General features: G+C 54.1%; 1 protein-coding gene across 6 annotated transcripts in view; it reads left to right on the top strand.

The window, feature by feature from the left end:
* The window catches only part of CDH22 (cadherin 22), a 77,349-nt gene extending 67,899 nt beyond the window's left edge, over window positions 1-9,450 (top strand). For all 6 annotated transcript variants that reach the window (XM_085079603.1, XM_085079600.1, XM_085079605.1 and 3 more), the window contains 2 exons: window positions 4,759-5,010; window positions 6,403-9,450. In XM_085079603.1, coding sequence (XP_084935729.1) covers window positions 4,759-5,010; window positions 6,403-6,941 — 791 coding nt within the window. In that variant the 3' untranslated portion in view covers window positions 6,942-9,450. The remainder of the gene's footprint in view (window positions 1-4,758; window positions 5,011-6,402) is intronic.
* The last annotated feature ends 4,436 nt before the right edge of the window (window positions 9,451-13,886 follow it).

The following is a 13,886-nucleotide window of genomic DNA, read 5'->3' as shown; positions in this document are numbered from 1 at the left end:
CACCAGAAAGCCACCTCGAGAAGTGACTTGTTTTCGGCAGGGCAGGGACCAGCACCCGCTTGGGAGTGCTCCTGTTGCAGTTGGGCAGGGCAGGAGCATCTGGCATGGTGGGGCTGCTTGTGGGGAGCCTGGGGGGCTGTGAGCTGCCAGCAGTGTTGGGGCTCACTCTGGGAGTCCTGGGAGGGGCACACAGAGCTGCCCTGGCTCTTGTGCTCTGGGTTGGAGACACTAGAACCAAGGGTGTCCCTGCAGGTGACCACACAGCTGAGTTACAGCTGGTTTGCAAGAGCTGGGCTTTTGGAAACAGCACCACTGCCTGCTCTCTCTTTCCGTGCTTTTGCTCGCTCTGAGGGAGTGCTCGCACACTTCCTGATTCATTGGACAAGGAATAAATGTCACCTGTGGTAACAGCAGTGATGATCCAGGAACAAGATGTGCATCAAATGGAGTGACTAAAGGAAGAGATGGAATTAGAGAAGCTGACCACGTTAAGGTCCAACTGGTGCCATTCCAAAGGCATTCGCCATCCTCTGTTACCTAACTCGCCTTTTGCTGGGTCTTTCTGGCCTGAGAAAATTGATTACAACAGGATCAAAGGCAATTAAAGCCTGAAATCATGTTCTCCAAGAAATGCTAATTGTGTTGGAAGGGATGGTAGAAAGCATCCAAGCCTGGCAACCTGGAAGGAGCGCTAGGTAATATGGAGTGACACATGGAGCTACTGACTCCAGGGCTCAAGGGCTCAGCAAGCAGATGTCTGAACTCTCTGCAGGTCTCATTAAGTGCATGTAATGGGTGATAGAAGATCTGAAAATCACAACAATCAAAAGCAAAATGTTAGGATTTGAGGATTGCCTGAGGATAGAGGAAGCCTCCTCCAGCCCCACAGGGATGCCCCTCTCAGCACAAGCAGCACAGATGCTCGTTTGACCAGGGCGGCAGTGGTATGAACGTGTAAAAGAGCATCAAACCTCCTCGGGGCCAAGCAAACAGTGAAGGAGCTGTAGACTAGTACCCAGAGAACTCAGGAGAAGGAAGAGGCAAAAGGGAAAACCAGGATGTTTCTTCTACCAGCTGCACCACCTGGGGCTGGAAGAGGTCTGCTCCCTTCGGGCAGCTCTGGCAGCAGCATGCCTGCAGGCTCAGCCGGGTGCCGTGTGCTCCTCCCCAGAGCCGGTGTTCCCAGGCTCCAGTACAGCAGAGCAACAGCTGGAGAAGGGGAAGGCAGATGCTCCCAGGGCCCTGTGAGTGTGGGAGAGGGAAGGGACATCAAAATCCCTCCTGCTCCCATAGCACTGTTTGAGATTGAGTTATGAGAAGGATTTATTAGTTCTGTCTTTGAGGCTGCCAAGAGCCTCTTTGGAGAGGGAGTCTGAGAGACTTAATTATTTTATTATTCCTAGTGACGTTAAGCTACCACCAGAGTATATTGCATTTTTAAACTTTCCTCTCAGGGCAGTATTGATGAGTCCCTGTGCACTTGGCTCACATTGGTTCCTGCCCTGCCCAGTGACCTGCTCCCTCAGGTGGAGAGAAGAGCCATCTCCTGCCCTGTCACACAAGGTGATGTGATGTAACACAGGATAATGTCACTGCATGATCAGAGAGAGGGTGGCAGAGGAAACCTACAGAGAAAATGTCAGTTTGTGCAGCAAGACGGCAGTGATAGTAAAAGGTTTGGGTTGGGGCATCAGAGGACACTCAGCACAGCCTTTGGAGCAGTGTGACCACAGCAGAAGGTGCAGCTCTGCAAAGACTGGGCAGGAAACCAAGTGTGGAGACCCAGACTCGTCTGTTGAGGAAAGCTGTGGATTAACGTCTGCTCACATTCTAGTGCTGCTCCTGAAAAGCGCTGCTCCTCAGCTCATCACCCCAGAAATGGATTTGGCACGAAGCTGCTGCAGAGGAAGAGACATGAGGGCTGTGGGGCCAGGGCTGCCTGTGCTGTGCCAATGCAAACAAATCTGCACCAAGACACATCCCAAAGCAGCTGCTGTGGGTCAGCTACATGGAAAGAAACAACTGCACCAAGAGAAAAGACAATTGTTTTGGAGAAGGTTGCTTTGCATGTATCTTCCAGATGCACGTTCCAAGATCTGGGCAAAATTTTCCCAGATCTGTGATCAAAGGGACTACAATCTTACGGCAGCAGCACTGCTTTTTTGGGGTATCTCAGAGGGGAGCACAGAAGTTTGCAAGTTACAGGGGTGCAAACACCCAACAGAGAAGGGTTCATGGTGGTGGGGAGCAGGGGGTAGTGAGCAGGTGGTGGAGCCATTTCACTGCCAGTGGCAGGTGGAGCCTGGCAGGCTGGGCTCTGGCTGTCCAGCCTTGGTGAGCGGTTTCATTGGTGTACTTGGGAAATTTCTGTGGATCTCCCTCCTGTAGGAAGGGCTCCTGTCACCCTGTTCAGGAGAGAAAATATAGTTTCATGATGTTTAAAATAGTGTGTGTAGTTGTGATTTTTGTTGCTCCCTTGCATCATGTTTTGGGTCACAGAGCAAACCCTCAGCCCCTTCCTGAGGCGAGGTTTCTGAGAGCAGACCTGTCTGTCATGCTGTTGTTAGATTTAAGTACCAGCTTCTTTATTTTGACTTGGTGGGTGGCAATATTTCTTTTTCAGTGGTGCCGGGCTGCCTGAGTTGTCTGGGCTGAGCTGAGGTTGTTCCCTGCCCCTCTGCCACTTGCATGTGTAGTTCCCCTTGATTTCTAGAGACTGTTTCTAAAAATACAGCATGCCTCATCGCAGGTCCCTAACAGGAGCTGGAGCTGGTTGTAAACAGAAGGGAGTTGCCAGCCTCCTGCTGCATTTCCAGAGAGGTTTCGTGCTACCCCTGTGTTTACACAGCACTGAAGAGCAGCTGGGAGAGTTCCCAAGCACCAGGTTCCAGCAGCCCTGGGTGAGGGGTGGGCTGCGCTCCATGGAGGTGCAGGGCTGTGTGCTCATGGATTCTCTAAGCCAGGATCTGACCCCAGCCTCAGGCTAATGACCTGACTGGAGTGACAATGCCAGCAAAGGTGACCCTCCTGGGCTATGGCTGGAGCCTGGCTCCCTTACAGCACTTTGATCTGTCCTCTTTGTCCTGTGACTTTATTTCCACTGGATTCAGATGTCTGAGGCTTACTTTTAGCTGGGCTAGCTAGGAGTTAGCCCTGGCCTCTTGCTGAGATGGTGCCATTAACGTTATTTATATCTTCCAGCTATGCTGCAGCAGGGAGGGGGGAACAGCACCAAACGAGATCTCATTACCTTTGTGCAAACGATTAGCATAACAATAATTCTTTTTCCTAGCTCATCCTTGGAAGGCCATAGGGAGCTCTCAGGTGTTGCTGCCACCACACTTAGTTCAGCCTCCTTGCACCCAGGGGCCAGTGCTCCCCTGCTCCTCCTGACACCTCTGCCCAGTTGCCATGGTGCTGCTGCCACATGCTGCTCCAGGAGTCCCAGCCACAGTGGCAGGTGTCCTGCAGGATAGGAGACAGGAGACTGTGCTCTGCTGTGCCCAGCTGCCATGCAGTGCCTCTGGGAACTGCTTCCTGGCTGACCAGTGAGTCTTCCCTGTCCTGCACTCAGTGCATGCCTGCACCCTGGCTCACTGCCTGTCCCCACCGTGCCCTGTGTGCTCTCATGCAGCACCCAATCCATACAGCAATTTCCGTGGTGGCAGCAGCCCAAGGGCCAGAATTACAGTAGATGTCTTTTCCAATGGAAGAGCTGATTCATAGAGAAAGGGGATGGTCTGGCATAAATCAGGTCTGATGAGGAGCATCCTCATAGACAACAGCACCTTGCTGTGAGTGGGCCAATCCATGGTTTATTAGATAAAGATTGCAGACAGTCGGCAGCGGCTTGTGACACCTGGCTGCAATTGTCACCTGCTGTTCAGCCCTGTCCTGCCCATGCTGCTGCTGGCTGGCAGCCTGCAGCACCCCTGAGCAGGAAGTCAATCCCAGTGTCAGTCCCTCTCCCTGCCCTCCCTCTCTGCTCCTGGTCGGCAGCAGCTGCTCCTTGGGTTCATCACTGGCACTGGGGCCCTGGAGGGTCCCGTGAAGTGGCTGTGTTAATGGGTTCATAATGAGTTGTGCTGTGCCAGCTGAGCCCCTGAAGCAGCAGGGTGTAAGCAGATGGGGAGGAGGATGCCTGACTTGGCTGTTAGGCTTGGAAGGACCTCTGCCTACTCCTTTAGGAGTTACAGAGGATCATAGGGGTACCTGGCCCTCCGGCTGAGGCAGGACCATTCACCCATGGCTCTTGGCTTTCGAAGCAGTGTGTGCTTTTGCAGTCTCAGTGCCACCTGCAGACCCTGTCTCTTCTTGTGTACATATCAGCAATTGGTTTTTATCCTGTTTCTGACTCTGTGCCATTCTCAGAGGGTCTTTTGGAAGATTTTCCCCTCTCTTTGTGCCACCTGCACTGTTTGTCAGTGTGATTCAGACACTCATGTGCTGCTGTTCCTGTGCCAGGTGCACTCCCAGGTGTGATGACAAAGGAGATGCCAGGCTGGCCCTGAGGTGCTGCTGGCAAAGGGGAATGTGCTGGAGTGGAGCTGGCCATGTTCAGGCATTCAGGCTGCTGAGGTGCTGCAGGGCCAGGGAGCCATGAGCTGGATCCATGTGATGGACGAGGGGGAGGCCCCAGGCTCTCGGGGTGGCAGCACAAATAGCTGCTGTTCATCTAGAGCATGGAGAAGCTCATGGCAGGTCCTGCAGGCTGTGATGTGGGGGTGATTTTGCTGTGGTTTCCCTTGTTCCCTGCAGACAACACGGCAGCAGTGCACACACAGAGAGTGGGCTTCAATCGCCAGGAGCAGGATGTGTACCTGCTCCCCATTCTGGTGGTGGACAGTGGCCCCCCAGCTCTGAGCAGCACAGGGACTCTGACCATCCGTGTCTGCGGCTGCGACAGCAATGGGGCCATCCAGTCCTGCAACAGCACAGCCTATGTCGTGTCAGCCACGCTGAGCCCCGGTGCCCTCATCGCGCTGCTGGTCTGTGTCCTCATTCTGGTTGGTGAGTGCCTGCCTGGCCCCTGGGTCCTTCCCATCCTGTCCCAGCTCCACTCCATCAGCATCACATGCATGTGTGCGGGCAGGTGCTGTGGGCACAGGGCAGGCTTTTCTGCATCTGTCTCCTCCCTGGTAGATGCAGCATGCAGGGCAGGAACCTCAGCCCCTTCCAGGGGGAGACTCCTGTGGGGAAGCTCCCGTTGTTGCCACAGCTCCTGCGTGCTGGGCTCCAAAAGGCAGCCAGAGCAGAGCTCCCTGTGCCAGGCAGGTGAGATGCTGCCCAGCAGAGCCTGGAGAGCTGCTGGCTCGCTCCCTGCTTGGACAGGCAGGAGCCAAGTGCTGCTTGCCAGCTGCCATGCTGTGCCCACAGCAGGCATCTCACAGCAGATGGGGCGTGTGTGCCCCCAGCGTGTGGGCAGGGGTGGCAGGGGTGGGATGTGCAAGTGTGTTCTTACCCAAAAGGGTCAGTGTTAGAGTGTGTGGGCAGGACACAGAACTGGGCTGCAGTCAAACCAGAGTGCTGCCTAGGTCAGGACCTGTACCCCGGGAATGCTGCTGCCTGCCACTGACACACTGGCACAAGCTTTGCTGGGCACGGCGAGCATGGGCTTGTGTGCATGTGAGAAGGGACTCTGAGCAAGGACTGCTGCAATGCCTTCAGGTTTAGCACAGGGCAGTTGATGGATGCAGCTGCTAGAAGCTTTCTCTGGCCCCAGGGCTGGCTCCTGGCTAGCTCCAAGGGCTGTCCAGACACCTGTGGGAGCCAGTGCACTGTTTGGTGAGGTCTCCTCTTCTTGGCATGGCTCCACTCCCTGTCTTCCGCTGCATGTCTGTTCAGAAAACCCTTTCCCACAGGGTGCACTTTACACTGGTTTCATTTTCCAACGCAGTGCAAACAAATTTCTGCCTAATTGCCCAAACGAATAAAGTGCACATCGGTGCTTTAAAGGTGATGGGCTGAATGGATGATCATCCAGGACACAGCTGCGGCTCACTGCTCAGGCTCTGTGCCATCTGCTCCACACTCACCCACCCAGCATTTGGCTGCTAGTGTGAATCATGCACCCCGTTTTCCTACTCATCTTCTGCAGAAGCCATCCGTTTGTCTGTCCAGCTGTGTGTTTATCCATCACTCCCTCCTGTCTCAGTAGTCGCATGGCAAAGGAAGCTCCTGGTCTGCCCTGGAGCCTGGGCAAACCTCTCTCCAAGCCAGTACGTGGCACAGCTGCTGCTTGATGAGCCTGGCTGATGGGAACTGTCTGGCATCCTGGCAGGGCTCCCCATGCCAGGGGTGCTGTGCCTCCACACCTGCCACCAAGCAGGGGCCATCCTTGCCCTGCAGGAGCACAGCTTCCCTGAGACCCTGTGCCTGTCTGACTGTCTCTTCCTTTCCCAGTGCTGGTCCTTCTGATCCTCACGCTGAAGCGACACCACAAAAGCCACCTAACATCTGAGGATGACGAGGACATGAGGGACAATGTCATCAAATACAACGATGAAGGGGGTGGTGAGCAGGACACAGAGGCCTATGACATGTCAGCCCTGCGCAGCCTCTACGACTTCAGTGAGATCAAAAGTGGAGATGGAGGTGGGGGGCCAGGAGAGGGGGGCCCGGGCAGAAACCCAGCCTCCGAGCTCCATGCCCTCCCGCAGTGGGTGCAGAGCCCAGACCTGGACTTCTCTGTGTTCAGAGACTATATCTGCAGGAAGGTGGAACAGGCAGATGAGGACCTCTCTGTGCCGCCCTATGACTCATTCCAGACCTATGCCTTCGAGGGCTCAGACTCCCCAGTGCCCTCCCTGAGCTCCATCAACACCTGGTCCAGCGGCTCGGAGCAGGACTTCTCCTACCTGCGGGGCTGGGGGCCACGTTTCCGGCAGCTGGCAGCGCTGTACGCGGGGCGCAGGGGCGAGGAGGACAGCGAGGAGTCCTAGCTGCCCCTCCAACCCCGCAGGCTCCCGGCGCCTCCTGGACTGGGAACCCAGGCTGAGAGGTGCCAAACGGGAATCGTGTGCTCTTGGGCTGGACTGCACAGCTGCCTGCGAGGGGCTGCACCGCAACTGCTTCTCTGCAGCTGCCTCTGGCTCGGGAAGGCTCCACACCCACGAGGGGAGGCTGGGGAGCCCAGAGGAGCCGCTGGGGTGTCCTCATCTCCTCAAAGCCAGTCTCCATTAAAGCACTACCGTTAACTTAAGAAAGAGAATATCTAATTCAAGAGGGTTTGGAGAGGGTTTCTCCCCCACAAATTATCATTTAAATAGATCTGTTCGGTGATCCCCATCCAGGAGAGGAAGAGCAGACCGGGAGCCTTTTGTTGTCTAAATTGTTTTTGTCACTTGAGTCAGAGCATCTGAAGAGCTTTGATTTCTTTAAGAGCTTTCCTTGCAGAGGGAAACATGCTTTTAACTTCTGTTCAGATTTCCCCCTCTTAAGTTAACTTGTTTCTGAAGTCTTCCTTCTCTCTGCTCCCCTGGGCCTCTCCAAAGCCCCCGGCTGCTGGCATGGTGTAGGAGGGAGGATGCCACGCTGGGATCACATCCTGCACTGAGTGGCTGCTCACCTCAGACCAGGCTTCATCTCCATGCTGCAGTAGCTTCACCCTTGTCTTGTGGTCACAGAGGTGCTGGTGATGTGAAGGGGATCCCCAACACTCCCTGCACAGCAGGTGTTTTCTGCGAGGTCCTGCTGTGCCCCAAAGCCCCAGTGACAGATGGGGACGTCCCACCTGTCACCGAGGTGCGATGCCGTGGCCTGAGCCACAGAGCAGCTGCAGTGCTGGGGAGCACTGTCAGAGGGGTGCAGAGCAGCACCCCCAGGTGGGTTCTGCCAGCCCCTCACACAGCACCTGGGGTTTGCAGGGCTCTCGGCCAGGCACTGGCTGTCACCAGATGGTGTGAGCTGTACAGGGCAGCAGGCTAGACGTCTGTGCTCCCCGGCCCACAGTGGCTGGGGAGAGCTGCATCCCATGGAGGACCATGCTGCAAGGTGTGGGAGAACCCAAGCCCCTGGCTGGGAGAAGTAATTCCTGCTTACACCCAGCTGGCAGCAATGCATCACCATTAGCAACAGAACAGCCAACCCCAGGAGATGTGTATGAGGCCAGAACCTGCTGGCACTGCTCTGTGGCCAAGCTGGCTGCAGACTGGGCAGCAGGTCTGTGACACCTTGGAGTAGTCAGGGTGTCCCCACCCCAGCACAGTACCTTGTAGCAAACCAGCATGTGCTCCCAGTGGGACTGCTTTTGCATGTAATCCCTGGGCTTGGGAGGCAGGTGAGAAGAATGTCAGTGGGACGTGCCATTGCTCCTCAGGCTGCAGATGATGCTGGAGGGAAGCACTGCCTGCCCTGTGCCTTCCCAGCCTACCAACTACTACAGTGAAAACTGAACATTCTGTAGAGTGATGTCCTCATGCAGCATCTCAGGCTGTGCTGGCTGGTGCAGCTCTTTATCTGTTCATGTTGGGAAAAAATCAATTATATCATTGATAGGTAACTGATATGGTCTCCCAAGGCCTGACACATCCCGAGCTTGTCATTGGGTTTGTCCTTTTAGTTTAACCACAGACGCTGTTTTCTCTGCTCAGAGAAGGTTTAACTGTAAATGTACATGCGTGTCCATTTTCTTACTGTGTGTTGCTTCCCGGCTGCTGGCGTTGGTCCTTTGGCTGCAGCATGAGACTCAGCAGCAGAGAGGGACAGGATGTGTCTTTGCCACACTGCCTGCCCTCGGCTGCTCCTGCTCACTGCCACCATGGCCCCTGTGCAGAGCCCCAGCTTGGCTCATGCTGGGACCAGGAGCTCCATCTTGGTTCATGCTGGGACCAGGAGCTCCTCACTGGTCGGGGCCTCTCTGGTGCTGCCGAGGAGGCGATGTGTGCTGTGGCTGGCACCTGCGCCCAGCGTGCTGCTGGTTCACTGTGATGATGCTGGGGAGGCAGCAGGGCCCTCGAGTGCCACCTCAAGCAGGTGATGCCCTGCACACCCGAGCAGGAGAACGGAGAAAGCCCTCTCTTTCCTCAGGAATGTGTTCGTGTTTTCCCTCTGGGCTGCAGAGCTGTGCCCGAGCCCCTCCGGCACTGGCCCTTCCTCTAGCCAAGTGTTGTGCAATAGCAGGGCTCTGTCCTAGGAGATGGGGTCTGACAGGGTACGTGTTTAGCAACCCTCCCGGCGGGTTCTCCCCCATCCCTGCCCAGCCCGTGCTCCCCGGCGCGCATGCACGCACGCTTGCCTTTTAGTTTCTCCCCACGTGTAAATACGGAGGAGCGCGGTGCCTGCACCCCCTGCCACCCTGCAGGAGGAGCTGGCAGCTGCCACCATGTCTGATGGAGTCACTTTGGTTTTGTTTCTCTACCCAAATGAAATTAGAAGGTTGATTTCCTCACCCTTGTTATTTTTTTCAAGGTCTTTCTGGGACCTGGAAATAAATTATTTCCTTGTCGTCTAGCCTGAGTCTTATGTGCTTATTTTGTCTTGTTTCCTTGCTTCCCATTGCCCTGACAGTGTGGTCCCGTTGGTGCCTTCCCAGAGGTGGCTGCCTGCAGCAGGACAGCCTGTGGCACAGCCAACCCCCCCTGCAGCATGTTCCCACTGGCAGGATGCTGTATCTCTGGCTTCTTCCCATTTTTCATTGAAATGCTCATCAGAAAAAGTTTCTTCAAGAGAAGGGTCATTTTTTTTACTCTGAATTTGAAGGAAAGGAAAAAAAATGCCTTTGGTTTTCCCCATCCTTTCAGGAGAAAGTTGGGCTGTGCTTTGAGCAGCCCAGACCATTCTATGATTCTATAGTTCTTCATAGCTTCGTGCCTCTGGGTGTTGTCAGCAGCTTTGGTACCTGACCCGTTCTCATTTTGGTGATGTTGTATGTTACAGCAGCATTCAGTTACTGGCAGCAGCTAAAAAACCCTCCTTCATACTCAGTTTTAATACAGCAATGATGCAAATAAATAACTTTCTGGCCTCACCACAGCTAAATCAATTGCTGGTGGGGTTTTTGATGGCCAGGGGCTGGGGAAGGTTCCAGGTGCTCATGGCAAACAAGCATGAACCTCCCTGGGCCTGGAAAGCCTCGCTGAGGTGGCTGCAAGTGCTCCAGCACCCATCAGTGTGACAGTGGCATGCCATGGAGGGATGGAGTAGGCACGGAGAGAGGGGACACGGCTGAGCTCACTGGTGGCCTCAGTGTAGGTCAGCAGATAGAGCAGGCAGACTTTAAACTGCTCCATAAGGCAGCATTCATTTAAAAAGCATCTTGCAGTCCTGGCTCCAAAACAGGATTATTTTTCCCCAAGGTCTTTGAGTGTTTCCTTATCCTTCACTATCCCCATGCCTCCACTCCGTCCTGCTCCCTTGATTATTCACTAAATGTTATGGAAGAAGCATCTGGTGACCTTTGATGACAGCAGTTAGAGGGATGCTGTGACAGAAGGGGGAAGTCTTGAGGCCGTAGGGTTTTCCAGAGGCACAAGGTGTGCTGCCAGACCTCAATGTGTGCGTGGTTTTCCTTTTCACAGTTAAAATGAGCGCCTCTACAGCTGCCAGCCTTGAGGCAGCCTTTCTGCCAGCATCACCATTAATTGCCCCATTAATTGCCCCCTCACAGTGAGTCCATCAGCACTGCACTCAGGTTCCCTGAATGCTCTGGCAGGTCTGGACACTCAGCCCATTGCTGTTTGCAGAGAGCTGAGCATTGCTGTGTGTTTGCACCCGGGTTTATAGCCCAAGTCCTTAGCAACAAGAACTCTCATCCAGCTGCAGCTCTCCAACTCCTGCTGTCCCACTTTAGGCACCCAAACACTTTGGAACTCTAGGGGCCAGAGTCTGGAGTGTTCTGGGAACTCTACGTTGAGGAGGAGGTATCTGCAGTCACTGTGCTCCTTGCAGTGGAGGTGACAAGTGCCTGGCATCAAGTGGTGAGCCTGCGCTGTGCAGGAGGATTTGCTTCTTGTATACTGTGGAGAAATGGAGAGAGCTCTAAGCAACAAATTGCCAGTCAGAACCAGACCCTTCACTACAAAAGAGGAGGATTATTGAGAGTTCTGATTGCAGAAGCATCTGTGAAGATGCTTGAATAGCTCCATGCCTCCTCAACACAGCCCCTTCTGAGGAAATTTTCCTGTAGCAGCTTCTCTCTCTCCCGTAGTTGCACAACAGCCTCATTGCAGATCAGGCCAAGGGCAGGTCCCTCTCCTCCTCCTTCTGCAGGAGAGGAAGCCAGTCCTGCTCTGTAGATGATGGTTGTGACCTGCGCACGGGATGTGACCTGTGTCTCTCTACTGGCAGTGCTGGCCAAGGATGGTGGCATTTGCCACTGTCATATTCTGAACAGGTCCTACAGGGCTGGTGCCACTGTGTCCCATCAACCCTTTCCCATCCCCAGCACAGGGAGGCTGCATCAGTCACCTCCAATGCCTGCACTGAGCCATGGCAAGCTCCAGAAGGCAAGGTGTCCAGGCCTCCTCTAGAGAGGTATTTGCAAAAGATGGATGTGATCTGCTGGGATCATTAAGGGGAAGTGAAAAAAGGGCAGTGATACCTTCACCCCCAAGAGGAAAATCCATCTCTGGTAACTGAATGTAGCAAGGCTGTGTCAACCTCTGCCTCCTGTTCCCAGAGCAACATCTTGCTCGGGAAGGTGATCCCTTTCTCCCCCCGCCATATCCTCTGAGGAAGCTGCTATATCACCAGAAAGCTGACTCCTTTAACCACCTCCACCACAGCTAATATCCCAGATCCCTACGTCCTTTCATTTACCAAGCCCTTGAGCTTCCTTCAGGCTTGGTGTCAGTTGCTCCCTGCTCAGCAAAACCTCCTTTTTACATCTCTGCCCTGTGCTTGGTGCAGGCAGCAGCTCTGTCTTGTCAGGGCTCTCTTACTGTGCCACAGCACTCCTGTTTGTGCTGCTTGCTGTGGCTCTGCTGCCTCCCAGCCCATCCCAGGAGTGTTCCCAGTATTTGGAGATGACCCAGCTTTATGCTCAGCAGCAGCAGGTCTTGCTCCCTTGCTCACTGGTGGGAACAGAGCTGTGTTTCCACACAGCTGTCATGGCTCTGTCACCACAGCCAGAGGAGTTGGAGAGAAACAGAATCACTGAATTTCACTTGGCCCTGGAATTGTGCTTCTGGACAGTCAGTGGGGTTGAAACCACCCCTCACCTTGCTGAGCAGTCAGGGCAGTGTGGTGGAGAGCTGGTGTTCCTGCCGCCAGCAGGACTGTGTCCTCTCGGGATGCTGGTGCCATGCTGAGCAGCCAGGCTGGCCATCATCTGTCACTCACACATCCCAGCCTGGGCTTTATCCAGACTTACAACCCCTTTCTAGATGAGTGTTGATTTACTGACTGTTCTTCAAATTTTTAGAGAAGGACCTGGGGCTTTGCAAAGCTGGATCCAGCATGGGTGGGCAGAGTCTGAAGCAGCTGGGACACACATCAAAGCACAACCAGGGGCCCCCACACAGCAGTCACACAGCTCTGGCTTTCCCATGGTCCATCCCATCCCACTTGCCCTCACCAACATTGGAACCCAGTTGTGAGGAATCAAATCTGGCATTTAACATTGTGACATTGGGCAACAAGGAAGGGTAAAAGCAGGAGCAGGAACCCAGTGCCTTGGTGTTTGCCTCCCCTGGGTTGTGCAGCATCACACCATCCACCCACCTCTTCTGCTGCTGCATGTGCCCATCAGCCGTGGTTGGGAGGCCAAGTGGTGATTCTTAGATATCCCTCATCTGTAGTCAGTGACAGCAGGTGTTTGTGGCTCGGGGGTTGTTAACTTCGCTGTCCAGCTACACTGCAGGTTTATAGACATCCATTTTTCATCTCTCTCTTTCGCTGCTGTGGAGGAGCTGCTCAGGTGAGCATGAATTGGTCCAGCTGTTCACTAGGGGAACAGCCACAAGCCATTTCTAAGCAGAACACATCCCCTTAGCTTGTGTTTTAACTGTGGTAATTTGGGAAGTTTTAATCCCTCTTCTGCTGGGGGAAGCACACGCTGCCATCCACCCCAGCAGAGCCAGCCCACGGCAGCCTCCACCACGGTCAGGAGTCACTCACCTTTAGCCAGGAGCCAGGCAGCTGTTGAAATCCCTTCACACTGCACGCAAATTAGGCATTGAAAACACTCATTACAGGCAACATGACACGCCTTCATTATTCCAGAATAATTGTCTGAAAAGCTCAGCTCGCAGCACAAGCTTCACTTGGTGCAGGAATGCGATAAAAAGAAAACAGGAAGTGCAATCAATGCTTGTAATCCTTTTAAATAAAAAGGTACTTGCTAGTAGCTGCCAACATCTTTAAAAAGCCGTGATTTCCCCGGAGAGAGCCCTTATCAGCTATGACTGCGTGTCATTCTGGCTGTCTGTCAATCCATCAGACTTCAGTGCCACTGACATTAAGAAGCCAGGCGTTAAGATTATCACATTTACCCGTAATGTAGCACAGATTGTGTTGACATTTGGGAAGTATTCCACCACAGGAGCCATTTGACTTCAATGCTTTCTTCCTGAAGAAAAAAATGCTTTGAAATACTCGAGGGCAGGAGCCTGCTCTGCCTGCAGTGTGCTGGCATGGGGAGTAGGAGGAGAGTGAGGGTGCACAAGCAATGACCCAGGATGTATCCCAGGAATGCTGATCCCCTGTTCTTTGGCTGCACCTGGCATAGAGCAGGCAGGTATTTGGGTTGGCTGAGGAGGGTTGCCCTGTTCCCCTGCCCTGGAGCAGCTGTGGTGCAGCACCTGCTGTGCTGTGGGGACCCAGAGAGCAGCATCCTCTGCTTGCACCTCTCCTTCCTCTTCCTGGCACTCCTCCTGGGAAGGCCTTGGCTCTGTCCACAACAAAGAGGGGGATATTCCAGGCTAGGCCATAGAAACAATAGTAAATGA

Source organism: Lichenostomus cassidix, chromosome 20 (assembly GCF_008360975.1).
Source record: "Lichenostomus cassidix isolate B80296 chromosome 20, HeHo_3.0, whole genome shotgun sequence".
Taxonomy (NCBI): domain Eukaryota; kingdom Metazoa; phylum Chordata; class Aves; order Passeriformes; family Meliphagidae; genus Lichenostomus; species Lichenostomus cassidix.
The sequence above is the reverse complement of the archived record's forward strand: the minus strand, read 5'-3'. Positions and strand labels throughout refer to the sequence as shown.